The following is a 19275-nucleotide window of genomic DNA, read 5'->3' on the forward strand; positions in this document are numbered from 1 at the left end:
CTTGGCAACTTACAAGAGAGGGAGAGAAAGGATATATATACATGTACATATAGATACATGCACGTGCGCGTGCGCGCGCACACACGCATATATATATATATATATATATATATAATGTAAAAAACTTAATCATATACATATATCTTACTTTGTTTGTCCCAAACTATCCATATTGATGACATTTTGAGTCATGTTTCCTTGGTTTTGTGGTAAGAAAGTGCTCCTACAAAGTTAATAGTTCAAGTTTTTTTTTGTCTTTTGTTTTTTTAATGTAAGTCAGAAATCTCAAATCCAGAATCTTTCACTTACACTTTTTCCTTCTAAATTAATAGTTCAAGTTGCATTACTATAATACGAAATTAGTATCATTTATGCGTTATCATGAATAATTATTGCTAATGATCAAATTCATTCAAAACCTTAAACCTCAATATACATCCTTAAACTTACATATAAAAACAAATGATGGTGTGAAGTGTAACATTGGGGTTATGTCATGGACCAAAAAGTATTAGAGTCTTTTCACCAACGGGGAGAAAAAAAAAAGAAGTTTTGGTTATAATAAATGTCATGTGCATTCAATGGCAAAATTGTTTAAAGTACTTTGTTAGAGTAATAATTTTGTTACACTTCATGGGCCTTAAATTAGAATTGGATACCTCGCGGGTAGTCCGATCGGTAGAGTATACAAAATTGAAAAATTCTGATTTATCGATCGAATTTGAATTAAATTCTAAAATTTTGAAATCCATTATTTGGAATTCAGAATTGAAACCTGGTTTTTCGATTCGAATTATAATAATCTGATTTGAATTCGGTAATGGAATTTTTCAAATTTCGATTTCGATTTCGAATTCGGAATTCCTATTTTGCTTTCAAATTCATTTTTCATATACATATATATATATAATATTTTATATATATGTAATATAACATTTATATAATAATAAAAATTTTTATATTCCTGATTTCGATGAAATCAGAATTTACCGAATTTCAAAATGAATTCGGAGTTAATGAATTCAAAATCGAATTCGATTGAAAATTTTGATATCAAAATTTTGAATTCAAATTTTTGAATTATTGATTTCGAATCCGATTCACACCCTTACTGACTGTTCCGTAGCCTGGTAGTTATCAGTGTATTTTTGGGACAAAGCTCTGTATAATTTAGGTGATTAGTCTGGCCTAAAGGTTAGATATTCTAAGTGAAAAAAAAAAAAATTTTGAATCGGGGACCAGGGATGTAATTCGGACTGGGCTGTAAGTCCTAGAATCTGGAGTATGGAGCATTTGGTATATGGCGTTCGGGTATGAAATGAGAAAAGTCGGGCCCGGGTTATTATTAGTGCCTTCAAATCTAACAAAACACAATCCATTTTCCCCCACTGCTTCTCTTCATTCCTCTCCTCTTTCATCTTGACTGGCTTCCACTCGCCAAAAACCGAAACCTGGAGCAGGAGCAGCAGCTCAACCCCTGAAAATCTAAAGCCTCTTTTCCTCCATGGTTATCGAGTTGAGTTGAGCAGAGCAGAAATCTGCTTGGAAAGAGGGCAAATTTGAATTTTATTAGCTGCCTTTGTACAATTGAATTCGAAAGTTAGACGAGAAGACTAGAATACGCCACATTTTCAGTCGGTGACGGGAAAATGGACGATTATGCAAGAGAAATGATGGACCTCAAGACCCTTGTCACTCGAACCCTAGAAAAGAAAGGCGTCCTCGCCAAGATCCGAGTATATTATCTCTCCTACCCTTTCTTTTCCTTTTCTTTTTTTTTTTCATAATTTATGCACAGAAGATAGTTTGCTTATTCATGTGATATTTATTTTAACAATTCTGTTGAAATCTCTTCAATTTGCTCCTGTGCCTGTAGAGATAAGATAATCATTTACCTTTGACATGTACTTTATAGATTTAATGCGTCCCAAAAATCCATGACAGATCGGAGTGCAAAATTTGAAACACAAAAAGAGGTCCCCGCCCCCCACCCACCCACCATTTTTTTGAGCGATTTACTCGTTTCTGTTTCTCATCGGTATTTTTATTTTTGGGTTTAGAAGCAAGATGAATTAAGCTAGGTAAGTCCAATGTAGTGCTTTTGGAGCGTTGCATTGTCATACGATACAGCAAAACTCCACTGTTCAAGGGGAAAAACAAGGAGAATGGTGGAGGATACTGGTATTTGAGGGATGCGCAATACTGATTGTGAATTTTCTGTTTCGTGGTGAAATTGTGCCAGTAAATAGTGGGGAAAGAATTGAGTGAAATTCAATTATTTAGTTGTATTTTGGGTAAATTTTTAAGCTTGATAAGCTAGTCTATAAAGGGGCTCTGGTTTTTGGAGATGCAATGTTGTAACACAAAACTCAAAGCTGCAAGCTTTTCTTTGTTTTAGATAGGCGTCTAGGGAACTTCAGGAAATTATAACTTGGAGTATTATTTTATATTGAAGGTATTTAATTTGATGAATGAGAATACTAATTGCAATTACTTGTTTTCTTTACATTTTATTCCTTCTTGTGGTGTTTGCTCGTGAAGGGAGATGCAAAGAGTAGCTTTATTTGCTGATTGTACTTCATTTGTTACGCTAGGCTGAACTGAGAGCAAGTGTTTTTGAGGCAATTGAAGAGGAAGATAGGGCCATTGAGAAGGATGAAGGTTTGCCTGCCGCACTGTTGGGTAGCTGCAATGAGCGTGCTAAACAGCTCCATAATTCTCCTTCAGGTTCTTGCTTCATGCTGTTGCTTTGATATTTCTCACTTCTCACAATGGCTAACCTTCCATTCCTTGTTCTTGCCTTGGGATGTTGCTATAATTTGTTGTTTTGATGGTTTAGCAAAATATTTTATCATTGATGATGCACATAAGAATCGATCATTGTTATCTAATTTCTTAAGCTGAATGTGTAGAAATTATTACTTTGGAAGTAACCTGACATTATTCTAGGACTGATGTATTTTCTTGAATTTTAAACTGTAAATATATGATTTACTCACATAAACATATCATGCGATCTTTACAGAGACAGTTCGTTTTCTAACATCCTTTTCCCTTGTATATATGTCCTAAATGCAGGAAGGCTACTAACTGCCCTAATATGTGAATATTTGGATTGGGCTTCACTAAGCCACAGTCTGAAAGTTTACTTGCCAGAGTGCAATTTGGTAAGTTAAATACTTCTCCTATTGTATGTTGTGAAATTTCCAGGTCTTTCATTTTCTTATTGTTTTAGCTTATTGATCTTTTAATTACAGCCAAAGGATTCTTGGAAATCTGAATTGAAAGAGTTCAGTAGCAAGAATGGATATGATATTAACAGGAATGGAGATAGTGGTCCTTTGCTTTTAGATGTTCTTGAAGGATTTTTGAAGTACGAGGTATGATACCGTTTCATCCTTTAATTATGCTCATCTATATTTTGCAGAATATCTTCCATACTCTTTTGCCTGCTTCATTTTTTTAATCAGTAAATCATCTAAATCTTCTAGGCAAGCAGGACTTATAACGTTCTTGTTCTATTATTTCTTTTACTTGTTATATGATCATCAAATTCAGTTAAATGCAATAATATGCTTGCCGAGTAATTTACCTTTCTAAGTGGCTATTACAATGACTGCCCATTTATAGCCCTTGTAGACCATATGACTACCCATTTATAGCCCTTGTAGACCATGCATCAATATTGTTTTGTACCTCTCCATATTCAAAGATTAAGGTATGAAGTTTAAGGAAAGTCATTTTTCTTTTGTGCATTGGAAGTATTTAATGTGTCCCTCCATATCATTTGAATTATGATTTGATGGATCATCAGATCTTGATTAAGTAGTAGGTTTTCTCATATTAGTTGTTGTATGCAAATGAAGGAAGAGATCAATAATCACTTGTTCTATATGCTTTCTGGACGTTCAAGGACTATGACGCAGCTTGCTACTTTTCTAGTTGTTGAATCAGTTGTCTTTTTGAAATATGAATTGTATGTGTTTGTTGATGCAAGGGAATCCTGGTTACTCTTTGCAGAGGTCTTCAGTCAGTATTGCATTCTACCATCACTGCGTATATTTTAGACATGTATATTTTTTAATTTATTGTTAGTCTGAGACTGAAATTCTTTAGTTGTTGTGTAACCTGCCTAGTATAGAATTTAGGAATTCAGTGTACTTTGTGTCTGTTTGTTTGGAGCATCTCTAAGGCAAGTCTTACTTTAGTATGAGATTCTGTGACTTGAATATGGTGCTATACCAATGTTTGATAGTCAGATTTTGGGCTTAGATGAATTCAGATTGCCACAGTTGGTTTTCTCAATTAGTAAATCACTTTTTTTTTCCTGTGCCTGACAGTCTTTATTTTTGGTTTTTCTCTAGTCTGATTTTTCAGATGATGTTGCAACTTTAAATCTCAGATCTGATGCATTTTCTTGCAGAATTTGTCTCAAGCGAGGGGTATGGGAAGGAGACTAACCATGCCAGATGCAGAATCTTTGTCCAGCTTAGAGACTAGAAATACTAGGAGACCTTCTTCCTCATCAGTAGCTGGTGGCATACCTCCTTTGGGAAGGTGCGTTACTCTCAATTTCTTTTGTTCTTGTGTTCTTCTTACTCTGTTCTTTGTGGCTCATAACTAGCTTAATCCTTCTCAATGCTGTAGCAGGCCGCTTCCTTCTTCCCAGGCATCTGGTGAGTTGCCAACATATGTAACATTATTGGTTCCATAATATCTGTTAAAATTTTGTATTTCTCTAATGTACTTGAGATTTCAGATAGAAGAGCTGGGACATCCATGTCTGGCTACAGGAAAGACGAATACAATTGGAGATATGATGGTGATGAGCTCCCAGAAGAGGTTGTCCGTGCATCAGCTGCCTTGGAGAACCTTCAGTTGGATAGAAAAGCTCGGAACCTAACCTCATCTTGGCGGTTTGTTTCTTTTCTCTGTGGCATTTTGTCTCAACTTGGATTTGTTTCTCCGTGGCATTTGTCTCAACTTGGATTTTTGGGACTTTGATGCAGGCATGCAGGTGATGGAATATCTGAAGATGATGGCAGGACAGACCCGATGTAGCTGCTATGGTCTTTGAATTACTTAATATTTTGGGTGGATTTATTCTTCATCCATCTGTAATTTAGGTCATGGGACGGGTAGTGTTGTGATGTAATGTAATGGTATAATATTATATACATATCTGTGCGTCCTCCAGTGATTTGTGTGATTTCTTTCTTCTTCCTGTTTTCCAATTTAAGATTTTTCTTTTAAATTTTTACCCTGTTGGTTTTCTTTTCAGTTTCATTTTGGTTTCATTATAGCTTCAGTTTGAGGACTCTAGTGATTTTGGTTTCTTTTCAGTTGCTTATGGATGATGCTCTTTGATGTTCAGGTTGAGCCATCAGACAACTCAAGTTGATGTTCATGCAAGCCTCTACTTGTGCTTGTAGCACGCCTTTCAACCTTTAAATCTCACCAGAGTCTTGACTCCAAGACTTTCCAGCAAAGCCAACATCAAACATCACAACACCTAAATGAAAAAAAATTGAAAAGATGTTGATAGCAAGGTTTCCAAATTAGATTCAACAGAAAACATTTTATTAGCAATCTTCTAACCACAAAGCATCCAAGAAATTTTCACGGAGGAGAGTACTAACTAATTGATCTGATTTGAGGGGCTTTGTTTGAGTCCAGAGGCGATGGTGTGAAACTTGTCCAAGCAATTTATATCCCTTTTTTTTTTGTTGTCGAATTTTATACTCCAGTAGATATACTAATATGTGCTATGTTTGGGTAGGAGATTATTTTGGGATAATTATTTTAAAAATATGTTGATGATGTAAGTAAATTAATGTGTGTAAATAAGGTGTAGATAAATTTTTTTTTTTACAAGACATTATACCTCACCCCCAAGCGTTAAGAGAGGTTCGAACCCTGGACGTGAACGGCTACCCAAGACCAGACCTCGTAGTCGTTTCGTCCACCACGATGACCCACTCAATTTTGTACACATTCGTGATTGATTGAGTTGAGTTCTCCCAGCTGCCGTGTCAGTCTGAGGGCGGAGAAATGTACGCACTTCTTTTTTTTTTACATTCACGTGGATTAATCCTGAGTCGCATACTCGCATTTATGCCACTGTGCATCACGTTGAGAAATGCAAGGCAGTCCTCAACCACTACTAGTCTACTACTACTATAAAGTCAAAAGAAGTCTGTCGGTAATCCATTTCTATTTTTCTGCTCCTTCCAAAAGAAGAAAACATGGTGGCGTTGACTACACCGCCACCATTAGTACCCTGACCGAACAAGAAAGCAAGCAAACTGTTTCAACCAAACCATTCCACAAACTCCCACTTAACTCCCCCCCCCCCCAGTCAAAAACAACACGATTAAGACAGCCTCTTGGGCAAATGTCACTTAATTGTGTGATTAATTGGGCAAATGCCACGATTAAGAATAAAGCACATTTACATGTATATATATATATATACAGAGTCAATAATCTGATAACCTTTATTTTAGATCGCGCAGGTTTAGTTACTACATCTTATTTCTTCACGTGTGATTGACAAATTATTGCATAAAATAAGATTTATTCAGTGCCTACTCAACAATCTGTTTGTTTTAGATCGATCGCATAGATTTATTTATTATATTTTATTTTTTCTTGTGATTGATGAATTATTACGTGAAATAAGATTTATTCAATGTGCACCCTTCAATAATAGGCTGCGAATTCCCTTGTCAAAAAAAAAAAAAAAATTAAAACCTTTGTTTTAGAATTACCAGTGCAATTGCTGGCTGGAGCATGTAGGAAGATGTACACACGTCTATTTAATGTTTGAGCGACTTTGAATAGTAGCACTCTAGTCTTTTTTTTTTTTTTGGGGAATTGTAGTGCTCTAGTCTGATGGGTGATTTCCTTGAGCATTTCTTGGAAGCTGGCAAATTTACGCTTCATCGTCGAGAAGACACAAATCTTTCCTCTTCCTCCTCAGCTCCTCCTCCTCCTCCTCCTTTTCCTCCCTCGTAGGTTTTGAGTCCAGACATTCCGACTTAGTACTATATTACTACGTCGTCAGTCCACCTCTTTTTTCCCTGCTGCTCAATAGTCTAAAAAGCTTTCAAAAGCACGAATCTTCTCTCTTCCCACCTTTCTTTTTTTTTTTGGGTTGAAATGGCGGTGTTGAACCGCTTAATATCAAGAAGCCGAGGCTGCTCGGCAATAATATTGAGCTCCTACCCGTATTCACATTCAATCCGGAGTTTCTGTTTCAAGTCATGCGAGAGTAGTGGGATCAACTTACCCCCCGTAGTACCATCACCGTCTTCAACCTCAACCCCTGCTTCTCCTGGTCCCTCTGTAATTCCAACTGCTCGGGAAGGCAGAAATGTCCAGTGGGTTTTTCTGGGCTGCCCTGGGGTCGGCAAAGGAACCTACGCCGCTCGCCTCTCCACTCTTCTCGGTGTCCCCCACATCTCCACCGGTGATCTCGTTCGCCATGAGCTCTCCTCCCAGGGTCCTTTGTCTTCTCAGGTCCTCTTGTTTCGAATTCCTTCTGGCCTTTTTTATTCCGTTTGCTTTTTGAGATTTATGCGTTCGGTCTTTTCTTGCGATAGATGCATTCAATCTGAAAGTGAATTTTGATAAATATTAAGAAAGGTAGAATCATTAAACAATGTTGAGCAGGTGTTTGATTTATTGGTGTTAGTTGAAATATAATTAGTCTGGCAAGCGTAAAGATTTGTCTGTAAAAGTCACGAGTGTAGGTGGTGCACCTGATGTACAAGCAGCGAAATTTCAAATTTTGAATACGATCTGGTGTCATGAACGTGTGTCCGCTTGTGTCAAAAAATTCCTACACTGTCTAAAAAGGTAATGCCTTTCATTACTTTGATATTTACTGTTAATACCGAGGTCGGCATGGGTGTTGCAAGGATATTTGAGCAAATTCTTTTTCTTTTTTATTTCAATTCAATCGTTCAATGCCTCGTGGTGTGATTTAGCGTTTGTGATTGTTGGTATTCAACTAGTAAAACCTTGTGGAGAGTGCTAGGACGCATTTGGGACTTTTTATGAAGTCATGCGGTTATTATGGAAGGTAGGACTCAAGTTAAAGCTTGGATGGTAGCTTCCTTTGCAGTTTGGTAGGTTATTTGGGAAGGAAAGCAACAGCAGATGTTTTTGATCATAGACTTCATCTGAATATTAGTTGTGCCAGTTTGATATTATATACTCTACTGCAATGGACAATTCATCCTGACATGCATGGTTTCATGGTGGTCGTATTAATTGCTATCCCTACTCCTCTTGAATTTGTGGACAACCAATAAATGGAATAGTCACTAGGTTTTACTAATCACAAAGATGGAAATAGAAATGTTCTGTAGTAGAATATTTGCTTGTAGTTGGATACCAATTAAAAAAAGGGCTCACTAAAAAGGAAGAAAAGCTAGCTTCTGACATCAGTATTCCTGGCTTCTGGGTTTTAGTCATCAGAACTTGTTATTTTCTGGTCATTTCCTTAGTTTCTGTGATTACGTGGAGCTTTTTTGATGTTGTGTGTGCCTCTTTAGCCTTATAAATGACTAGTAGTGAAGAACTTATGCTCCATCCATGAACTGGACAAAAATGAACTGCTAATCACTCATGTTCATGTACAATCAGGTTCTATTTAATATGTGAATTGGAGGACAAAACTATGAGAATTCTGTAATTTCTGTCGAAGATAATTATGATGGCCTTCTGCACACCATAGATATTTTTGTATACCTGTCGTAGTCTTCTTCACAGAACTTCATGGAACAATGTCAGATGGTAGATCATTGTTAAGATAATCCTAAATTTCTGTGTACGCGTAGTTGTCAATTTATGCTGAATCTGAGATCAACTAACCTTGACAGCTGCCTCAGTCCTCCGTGTTCTCTAGGAAAATATTTGCTCTGGTGATGTTTAAGCACAATATTTATGTTTACAAGAACTCAATCACTTTCGAATAAAAAGCCCGTGGCAAAAGAAAGTCAAGGATATGTAAAAGTATCCTTTTGGATAGTTCTGTATCATAAGTCATGATTTACTTGTGAGAGCATTGGAATATTAGATTACCTGGATAATTGGTTACCTTCGTCTTCCTTACTTTTGATGGAGTTGCATTTACTCAGAAAAGTATGGAGCTGCACTGGGCTCTTTTTGGCAGTTACATCCTAGAGTGTTTTTTATGCATCTGTGTATCTGTGCAACTATACATGTTGATTTTCTTTAATTGATTATGTTTGGTAAACTCTTTCTGCATTTTCAGCTTGCTGAGATTGTCAACCAAGGAAAATTGCTTTCAGATGAGATCATAATAAATCTTCTTTCCAAGCGTCTTGAAGCTGGAGAAGCCAATGGTGAAACTGGATTCATTCTTGATGGCTTTCCTCGAACTATAAGACAGGCGGTGAGATTTACTTATATTAGTTTTGAGAATCACTGTTTGTTTAGATTGGCTTGGTTTTAGTTTGAGTAGGACCATTCAAGATGCAACAGATTATTCTGCTTTATTACCTAGTGAATACCCAGGAGGGCAATACAGGTGCATGTGGAAGCCAGAGTTTAACAAGTCCTGGATAGTAGTGTATATTGACCCCCATATACCTCTAATCTTGGTTTGCATGGTCGGCTGTGGGAATAGGGGCGTTGGAGGGTGGTAAGCCTTCCAACCTTTGCTGTGGCTGGAAGCACCTTTTGGCAGAAAAGTAACTGAGACCATAAGTGTTTGTTGTGGTAACTCAATTCATTTAAAATATTTTTTTAAATATTGAAGTGCTTCAAATGGAAGTGCTTCAAATGGCGTTTATTGGGTCTATGAGTATGTGTTCACTGAAATGTATTCTAAAATAACTTTGGCTTTTATAAGAAAAGCACATAATGTTGTTCATGGGTTGTGGACTACAAAGCCCAGAATGGGCTTGGGTGAGTATGAGGAGAGAGTTGAAAGTTGGGTGATATTGGAAGAGTGTTTTGATTTTAAGTTTGTTTAAAAAAAATTTGTATTTGGAACAGCATTTGGGATGGGGACTGGGGTGCTTTTGATGGAGAAAAGTGCACGAAGAAGTGCCCCAACAGCTCTTGTAGCGGGAGATATGAACAAACGAAAATGGTGCTAGTCTTTTATCTAATAGCACTTTGCATTCACTAAGTAGAATATATTTTGCTAGTTAGTCAGATAAAGGTACTGAAGAGGTTTTTTATGGGTTTGAAATCGTTCCAAATTAAATCAATTCTTTTTGTGAAATTATGCGGGTATTGATGTTTCTTTCGATTACTCTAGTTGTTATCCATTTGTCTCAGTGATATAAGCAAGTTGCTTCATGCTTATTTTGTATCCTATCAGCAACTTTTAATCTCAAATGCAGTTGGACAATGACATACAGCAAAAGCAACTAGAACTTCTACTGTAATATCTTGAAAGGAAACTAGCCTTCAAGTAAATCTTAGGATTGTCCTTAATCAGCTTTTGCCTGTTGAAATGGAGCAAAACCGTTTTTGTTTATTTTTATTTTTTCTTTTTTCCTCTCAGTAAGGTTTGTGCACAAACACAGATGCAAATAAAGTCTATATGTTATTTGCTTGTAATTTATTCTGCTCCCTTTATCAAGTACAACAAAATCTTTAATTCTTCCATTTGGCTGGCCACTCTAGTCTGTATTCTGTTGCTGGGTTGTTTCTTTGGGTTTAGCCATGTTAAATCTCTTGGTCTCCAAATCTTGGATTTTGATCCTTGTGGTTTGCTGTCAAATCTTGAAAGTTGAGTGAGTTACGTTTCATTGATGCTTCAGTATTTCCTTCATTCCATCAACCTCTTGTTAATCCTTAGTCTTCTCTTTTATCATTTCTTACTTTCCACATACAGTGCTAGTTCTATGTACACAAACCTCACCACTACAATTTGTCCCAAGTATTGGATGTCTGTTTTCTGAGTTGTAAAATATAGAAGAGAAACAGACCTGACATGATGACACCTATTACTCTCAAAAGCATACCCATGTCCAAGATGAGGACTTTCAGACAATGTGAGTACTATAATCATTGATTTTCTCGTTGCGCAACCCCCCCAAAAATATTGTGTCTCACTTTCCCTGATTATACTCTTTTGGTGATTATGATATTTGATCAATTTATGTCATTGACTCTCCAACTTTCTAATGTTCAGGTTGTATAGTTTTCTAAGACAGCAATCAATTCATTTCTACTCATCTTCATTTAATTTAGTTTTTCTCTGTTTTGGTTAATTTAAGGAAATTCTGGAGGGGGTAACCGATATTGACTTGGTGATTAATCTGAAGCTACGGGAAGAAGCATTACTTGCCAAATGCCTTGGAAGAAGGATTTGTAGCGAGTGTGGAGGGAACTATAATGTTGCCTGCATTGACATCAAGGGTGAAGATGGAAGCCCTCAAATGCAGATGCCTCCCCTTCTTCCTCCGCCAAATTGTGAATCAAAACTAATCACAAGGTCTGATGACACTGAAGAAGTTGTGAAGGAGCGCCTCCGAGTCTACAATGAAATGGTACGGCTTGATCTCCTATTGCCCTCTCTTATTCTGTTTGTTCTCATTTTGTATGGGGGTATGAAATGGTTCAGTCATTGTTTGGGCTGGTGTTTGGAACAGCGGAAGCTTGTGAGAGCAGTTTGTAAGATGAATGGAGCTCTGAGAGACTCCAAGGCCATATGTTTTATGAACTGTTTAATTTCACATAAAGCTGCTTGAGGTGTAATTCTCTAGATTGGATACTGAATGAGCAAGCCAATATTGTGCGAACTTTAAAAACTCCTTAACCTTGAGTAACTTTTACTTGGTTTGACTTATTTGCATGTTATCATTTTATGTTCTGGTACATGCATAACAAAAATAGAATTGCCACCTTGCAATTAGTGATGTTGGTTGAGGGACTTGGAACTTTTGGTACTGCATTTGGTATTTTTTGAGTACAGTTCTCAAGTACAAGCGACGAGAGTTTTCCAGGTAGTAAGAGGTATGGCCTATGATAGAATACTTCCAAAACTTGGGAGGATGTCCCTCGAGTTACTCATCTTTATATAGAAAACAACTTCTTTTACCTATGTCTACTGTTTATTTACAATTTAAGATTCTTTTTGGGTACTCCTTATAGAAATACATCTATGGTAGAGTTCTGGTTGTTTGTGGTAGCAAGTGAGGTAAATTAAATCTAGTTACTGATACGTCTATAGATATATATATATATATTTTTTGAATTACAGATTTAGCCTTTTCACTTTGGGAACGCCATTGCACACAGATAATATGTATATTTGTTTGATGCTGATAATATTGCTAGTTTTACACAAGCTGTGTTCTACTGGAGATCGAGATGAATATCTTATCAGAGTTTTTAGAGTCTGTCGAAAAGAGTACTTGGCACTTTTACTGGTGCAGTCCGACTAATGCTCTGCGCGTTTCATGCAGAGCCGACCTGTGGAGGAATTCTATCGAAGGCGTGGGAAATTGCTGGAGTTTGATCTTCCTGGAGGGATTCCTGAATCCTGGCCTAGGTTGCTTCAAGCCTTGAATCTTGATGACAATGACAACAAAGAGTCATTAGCTGCTTGAACATTCACAGCTGCGGGTAGTTGTCGTAGTTGCATAAATGGCAGCTTTTTCCTGGTTAAGTAGTTAAATCATTCTTTGCATGTGTGATGTACATGCCCACCTCAATGAAATTGAAGTTATATTTGCGTACATGATTCCATACAACAAAGACCTCCTTCCACTTCCATTAGTCAATTAAACATTAAGTTCCCTGGAGGGGTTTCCTGGACTCGTGGAGAGCACTGGGATTTCAGCTGATGCAGGATGTGATTACTTGTACTGTTGTAAGATATATGATGCGGATGGTGGTCGATTAATGCTTCTTTTTTTCTTTTTTTTTTTTTCAAATAAGTATCCAAACACTGCATTGTTATTTTGTTAGTAAATAAAATTCTTGTCTAAATTCTAAGTCTTCATTTTAGTATTGGGAAAACTGCACAAATCGTTGCCCATATTTGATTTTATAATTTTTTCAGTCTCTTACTTTGAAAATGATGCATTTTGGTCCTTTACACATCAAGTTTTATACTTTTTTAGTCCCTCGCTTTTACAATGATATTTTCTAGTCATTTATATATTTAAAGTGCACCATTTGCATCCATATTCTCATTTCCATTGTAAAAGTGAAAATGTTGCTAGAGATGAGAGTTAGGATGAAATGATGCACTTAAAATGACACTTAAAAACTATAAAAAGGTTCAACTGTTAAGGGACCATTTGTAGAATTTTTCCTTTTAGTATCCCCCTACATTTCAACTCCAATTGGGCTTATTGTGATATCACATCACATGCTATGATTTTCCAAGTTACAAACATTTCAGGATGTTGAATTTTTGATGAGCAGCCTAAACATCCTTAAATTTAAGAGGGTGACCAGATGATTTAGTCCTACTGTAAAATTTACTTTATTTTATGATCAATATTTAAAGGATGCATCCAAAATATCATTATTGTTATACAGATCTGTCTGATTCCATGCCTGTAAGGTATAATCCATGGCTAGCTGTACTTGTGCTTCCCAGCATGAAAGGCACTACACAATTATGCCTTTTACTTACTTTGAAAGTTGAAGCCCATCACAGATCAGTTTCGAAGTTGGTTTTTTTTTTTTTCTTTCTGACAAAATGACGTGCGTTCAAATCTCGTTGTCGATGTAAGAACTGCGTGCGTCAGGGAGTTCATGCATGAATGCAAATATGCAAGCAAGTTGAAGAGTAGCTCCATACATGATCCTCTGGCTGCAGTTTTGAAACTTTGAACTGTCAACATGTCATTCCCACTCGCCATTAAATCTTTCAATTCTTGATTTTTGTCGATTGGGATATTCTGTCCGTAATGCATGGTCTGGTCCCGTCGGAGCATGGCCGCGTGCACGAAAGAGAGAATGCAAAACTAGCATCGGGCACACACACCGGCCTTGGTGCGCTAGTCGGCGAGGGTCCTACTAAAGTATCAAAGCCGACTAAGCTCCAGCGATTCACTCTGGTTGCCACAGGGCCGCGTTTTCTTCGACCTTACTTTGGTTGAAAATATTTGGATTATGAATACATTTTTAATTAATTTTTTTAACTCACGTACGTCAAATTGTCACAGTATATTTTTCTATAAGAACTCCTAAAAATCACTACAATACAATTTCTCAAATTTCTGACACTTTGGTTTCGTTTCAGAATTTGGCTCGGTAGAAAATTAATTGAAACTTGCCATTGTAAAGTGAATACCGGTTTTGTTTTTTGTTTTTTTACTGAAGCTGGAGTAATGTCTAATGTGGAAAAGTGAATCTTCCATAATAGTGTTTGAATAGATTATTATTTGAAATAGTTATTATAACAGATTTTGTGATGTGATGTATGTAAAATAATTAATATATATATATATAATGAAAAACAAAAAACAAAAATATTTTTTTCAAAAAATAGAGTGTATTGTTTCACAAAGGGCAGGCAGACGTGGGAGCAAGGACCCTTTAGCTTAGACAGCCCTCCCTCTCTCAAATCACGGTCGAAATTGAGACTCACATTTATTAGCCTCGACAAATTATAATATATAATCACTATTTGTTACTCCTAATCAATTTGCTTGGGGACTTAGATTAGTATTTTCATCACTAAATAATTTGGTATCACTATATATATATATATATATATAATTTATATACTGCACTGAAGAGTCCTTCCGAAGATTAATAAGGAAGAGTACAGTGGAGTAAAAGGTCCTACACTATAGATAACAAAAGGGTTTGGCGTGAATAGGGCAATATGGAAGAGGAAAGAACACGGTTTAATTTTCAATAATTAGTGAAAATGATAAGTTTACCTTTTCTAGATGATTAGTGTGAAAAGTACATGTTAATTTGTTTTGGACTACAAAATCTGCTTCCTTTGCAAATACAATAACTACTACAGTATATTTTACAACTGCGACGTACGTACGTATCCTTTTAGTAACTTAATTATTACACAATTCTGAGTGCTTGTTTTCGATTGATTATTTTAACTGATTATAAATTATGATTTTAAATAATCATTTTTTATGATGTTTTCGATTGCTTTTATATTTTGATTATAGATTTTTTTTAATGACAAAAAAAAAAGATAATCACCCGAAAAGTTGCTTTCGCTAATTCTGATCTATAATCAGATTTTGTAAAATCTAAAACAATCTAGAACAAAGCCTTAGGTGTTGAGCAAACTAACACCTAAAGCACTTAAAAGTTTTGCCATGTTTGATTTAAGGTCGAGATTATGATATTTAGTAACTAAACTCCTTCATTTAATTTGTCTCAATTTAGCCCTTTTCTATATTTGAAGTAGATTAATGAACCTATCTAAAATATAAAAGGCCTTCCATATTAACTTTACCCTCACTACTAGCTAGGTTACACAAGTACTTCCTACAATGTGACATATATTTTGATGAACTTTCCTTAGTCTTGACATAACCAAACATTCATCTCGAACAACATAGATAACAAACATTCTCTCAGTACAATTAAAAGTCTTGGTCATTCTGCAACCAAAATTCAATAAAAGAGAACCTTTGTTCTTCTTTTTCTGTAAGGATTTGCTCATTCATTGGCTAAGGACACACTGGTTTCCATTTTTTCGCATGCATTAGGCACAAATCAAAGAATATCCCAATGTTCTAGAAGAAACCAGCACACCGTGGTTCTTACCTAATTGGAGAGAATGTTGTGTACACAATCAGCCTCAAAAGTTTGGAATAATAGGAATCCACTTAAAAATCAGCCCATTTTCAATTTTCTTAAAGATAAAAAAAAAATTAATCATCTCTTGAGTTGATGTAATCAAATATAAAATAGAGTTCAGTTCATTCTTTTAATATTTAAAATGAAAACTTTTTGGGTTACTGAATTCTCCTAAAAATCATAATACTTGCTTTATAAGTAAGAGTTTTTGAATTCAAAACTTTTCACTCATGACTTATTTCCGATGGAGCAATTTGTACCTCGTAAAGATGTGAAGTTTGAAAAGATTTGCTATTACTCATCATATTCAAAACTTTGTTAAATTCCTTTCCAAGAGCTTAAAACTAAAAAAATCATTGTGTCTAAGACTTCATTTTGCAAATAATTTGACCACTTTGTCTGGTGTTTTGTTGTTTGCTTGTTGAATCTTTTGATAGTAACAGTAGAAGACCTGAACAGAAGTTGGCTTAACCAATTCCTGTAAGAACTATTGTTCATCAGTAATTCGGGTAACTAAAGAAATAGCAATTGCTTTCTCCTTCTTCATTCCCAGAAACCATGCATATATGTATATGACTTCTAAAAAAATAAGAACAGTGAGGAGGGAGAGAAAATTGGCCGTGGCTTCACCCAAGACTCATGGGATATATACCGAAAATGCAAAAATAAAAAAACTAGTAGCTATAGTGGTTTGATCAAAAACCAGGGGACCGACAGAAGAACAAAGAAAAGCAATTGAAGAAAAAGATGCCAAAGTGAGGATTTCAAAAGAAGAATCTGGCACTTTTTGCTTTTGTATAAACTGAGGTTCAGAGATCGGAAGTGAAAAGGATCTGAAACCTAAGCCATAAAACATGCCTAGATGCAAAGCTACATGGGAATAATATTTTCCAAAGGGATAAGATGCCAACATGGTTAACAAGAAGCAGAAAATGTGAAAATCCCAAAAAGATACAGGCCATCGGGTCATCTGTTCTCATGCCGTGCTTCAACTTTTGATCAATTTGGACTTTGATGGAATAGAAACGTAGCACAAGATCACCACAGAACAAGGAGATGCTAAAGATGAATTGGGGAATCCCAAGTCGTACGTCTAGAGATAAGGAGCTGCTGTTTCATTCTATTCTCATGTTGAAAACAAAGGGACAAAAAACAAAAGTTAATTTTGTATTTAGAGATTTTTCTCTAACCATATCACGCATGCATCCCTTTTGGATTGTTATTTTCTCTAACCACCACCGACTCATACGAGTGCAATATAAAGTGACAGGCCACATATAATAGCAGATGGTGGGCGATAAAATTTGAATCCTTGACCTTCCTATCCCATCAAGCCTTACCGGCTTTGGTGGTGGCCGCTGAGCCAAGGATTACAAGCTCAGAGGGAATTGTTAGTCAAGGATTCCAAACTCTCAATGGAGAGAAGCTATAGAATGAAAAGGACCTGAGAGATTGGCAGCTGCTCAATAGAATAAGAGAATTCATGTAATTGCAACTCAAAGCTCTTTTGGCCGTTTCTTTTTTTGGGTAATAATTTCTTTTGTTTTATCCTTGTTTAGTATACAATGGTCGAGCATTGATGGGATGCTCCTGTGCATGACAAAAATAATAACATTTTATTATTGCAATAAGTGAAGTTTAATAATTTTCGTACATGGACGATTATTGGTTTTTTTTTCTTTAAAAAGAAAAAAAAAATTCAATGCTGAGTAAATCCATTTTCAAGATGTGAGAGTTTGACAAGCTATGCATTTGAGAAAATGTCACTCTAAATGCTTGCAAGCAAACACAAGAGACTAGAACCTAACTGGATAACTGGCATTCCTATATATTGCCTGCTGCTATTTTATGTACATTAAATCTCTATGTAATTGTTCTAGCACTAAACCAACCACCGACGTGAATAATTACCTAATTAGTTTATGGAAACGTAACCGGTAGAATTAGAAGAAAAACTAAGCAACCCTAGTAACTCAAGGACAAACGATCATGACAGAAAGGAAAAGGAAGAACAGCTCGAAAAGCTAGTTTTCTTTCAAGCATAAAAGTGCGCCTACTTTCATGTTGAACCATGTGGCATTCTTAGGCATGCCAAATTGTCATCAGTTTTTAAGTGTTGCAATTGGTAATTTGTGATATCACATTGAACTAACTTCAAAATGCCGATCCTAGTTATTCTGATTTGCTAATTAGAGATGGAGAATTAAAAGTTTGTGGAACGAAGAAGTGAAATTAGAAACTACTACAAAATTCAAGTCAATCTAGATTGCGGGGGAAAAGGTAAATGATGAAAACTATTCCTAACCAAAACATGTCTGCGTGCAAATTCGAGGCCTCGTAAATCCAGTTCGAAGCACCTCGTGTAATTTTTACTGTGATTGATGTGAATTCGTACAGTTACGATGTAATCGTGAATTGTACATTAACTTGGTTATATGAGTTACAAATTCAAATCTACACCCAAATTGCACTAATTTACACGAAAAATGGTAAAAATTATATCAAAGAGTTTAAATTGGACAAAACTCGATTTATGAGGGCCAAATCCCTCCATGCATATGTACTGCACGTCGTCTTTCTGTGTATAAAAGAACCACATACTCTCTACTAGATACATATCCAAAAGAACATGAAATCAAAAAGAAAAAGAGCATAATCGAAAAAAAAGAAATCCTGGTTTCCTGGAAAGTTGCTGGTGATGAAACCTTCAAATGGAACGAGTCTCATAATTTGAAATAAATTATAGTAATTTGAATGGTTTATCAAAAGAATAAAAACCTATGTTCAGAGTTTCCTAGCTAGATTATCATTCATCTCTTTGCTTCTCTCCTTTAACAATACAAGGGTCTAGTTTTTCTTTTCTTTAATCTTATTTTCTGATGTCGATTTTTAATTTATGTTAATTCCACAGTTCAATATTTTCTTGACACCTTATTTTTTGCATTCTTGTTCCTTCTTTTTTTCTTCTTCCCATCTTACGTACTCACCAATCTTTATGCATGCATTAGAACCCACAAAAAGTATTTTTCATCTACCAAATGGCCACCACCTAGCTTAGTGCCACGTAACCCTTGCCTCCCATTAAAATGTCACATTTAAGTAGTTTGTTTCAAAAAAATTCAGGCGGGTGTGTTGTGCACCCGTTTGATCCGGCGGTGGTTCAGTTCCCTCCGAGTTATCCCTGGATCTTTTTAAATTTGCCCCCTCTCCTTTAGTATAGCATAGATTAGGTTATACAACTGTTATGGTCTCCGAAAAAAAAAAAAAATCTACCAAAAGGCGAGCAAGGTCAATCTTTCCTGAACTGCCGTATAATTGTGTGTTCATGCTGCCTAGGTGCTGCAAGAAAGCAGGTGTTTTTTCACCCTTGTTGCCCTCAGATTGTAGTTTTGCCATAAAGGAATGGGTAACAAATTGCAGCTAATTGTTTTCCTATATATGGTTTATCAATCTGCTAATCTCAATGCAAGCTTCCCCACCGCAGATTAA

General features: G+C 36.0%; 2 protein-coding genes across 3 annotated transcripts; both read left to right on the top strand.

The window, feature by feature from the left end:
* Positions 1-1332: 1332 nt before the first annotated feature.
* LOC140014326 (protein TONNEAU 1a-like) lies at positions 1333-5260 on the top strand. 2 transcript variants are annotated; one of them, XM_072065011.1, is made up of 8 exons: positions 1333-1736; positions 2595-2727; positions 3079-3167; positions 3258-3380; positions 4424-4557; positions 4651-4676; positions 4760-4916; positions 5010-5260. In XM_072065011.1, exons 1-8 carry the CDS (start codon positions 1650-1652, stop codon positions 5059-5061), a joined length of 801 nt encoding a protein of 266 aa, XP_071921112.1. In that variant the 5' UTR covers positions 1333-1649; the 3' UTR covers positions 5062-5260. The 2 variants fall into 2 exon arrangements, with proteins under 2 accessions (XP_071921112.1, XP_071921111.1); XM_072065010.1 differs by having other exon boundaries at positions 1401-1736; positions 4648-4676.
* A 1584-nt stretch (positions 5261-6844) lies between these two features.
* On the top strand, positions 6845-12728 carry LOC140014321 (probable adenylate kinase 6, chloroplastic). Its single transcript, XM_072065001.1, has 4 exons — positions 6845-7521; positions 9284-9424; positions 11265-11537; positions 12456-12728. The coding sequence occupies exons 1-4, from the start codon at positions 7162-7164 to the stop codon at positions 12597-12599; spliced, it is 918 nt and encodes a 305-aa protein (XP_071921102.1). The 5' UTR covers positions 6845-7161; the 3' UTR covers positions 12600-12728.
* The last annotated feature ends 6547 nt before the right edge of the window (positions 12729-19275 follow it).

This window comes from Coffea arabica, chromosome 9c (assembly GCF_036785885.1).
Source record: "Coffea arabica cultivar ET-39 chromosome 9c, Coffea Arabica ET-39 HiFi, whole genome shotgun sequence".
Classification (NCBI taxonomy): domain Eukaryota; kingdom Viridiplantae; phylum Streptophyta; class Magnoliopsida; order Gentianales; family Rubiaceae; genus Coffea; species Coffea arabica.

What these genes read in the sequence shown, in the direction of transcription:
- LOC140014321 (XM_072065001.1), top strand. Translation starts at nt 7,162, where the DNA reads ATGGCGGTGTTGAACCGCTTAATATCAAGAAGCCGAGGCTGCTCGGCA. An exon ending in AGGGTCCTTTGTCTTCTCAG is followed by an intron (nt 7,522 to 9,283) that starts GTCCTCTTGTTT and finishes CTGCATTTTCAG; the next exon opens with CTTGCTGAGATTGTCAACCA. An exon ending in TCCGAGTCTACAATGAAATG is followed by an intron (nt 11,538 to 12,455) that starts GTACGGCTTGAT and finishes CGTTTCATGCAG; the next exon opens with AGCCGACCTGTGGAGGAATT.
- LOC140014326 (XM_072065010.1), top strand. Translation starts at nt 1,650, where the DNA reads ATGGACGATTATGCAAGAGAAATGATGGACCTCAAGACCCTTGTCACT. An exon ending in GCGTCCTCGCCAAGATCCGA is followed by an intron (nt 1,737 to 2,594) that starts GTATATTATCTC and finishes TTGTTACGCTAG; the next exon opens with GCTGAACTGAGAGCAAGTGT. An exon ending in TCCTTCTTCCCAGGCATCTG is followed by an intron (nt 4,677 to 4,759) that starts GTGAGTTGCCAA and finishes TTGAGATTTCAG; the next exon opens with ATAGAAGAGCTGGGACATCC.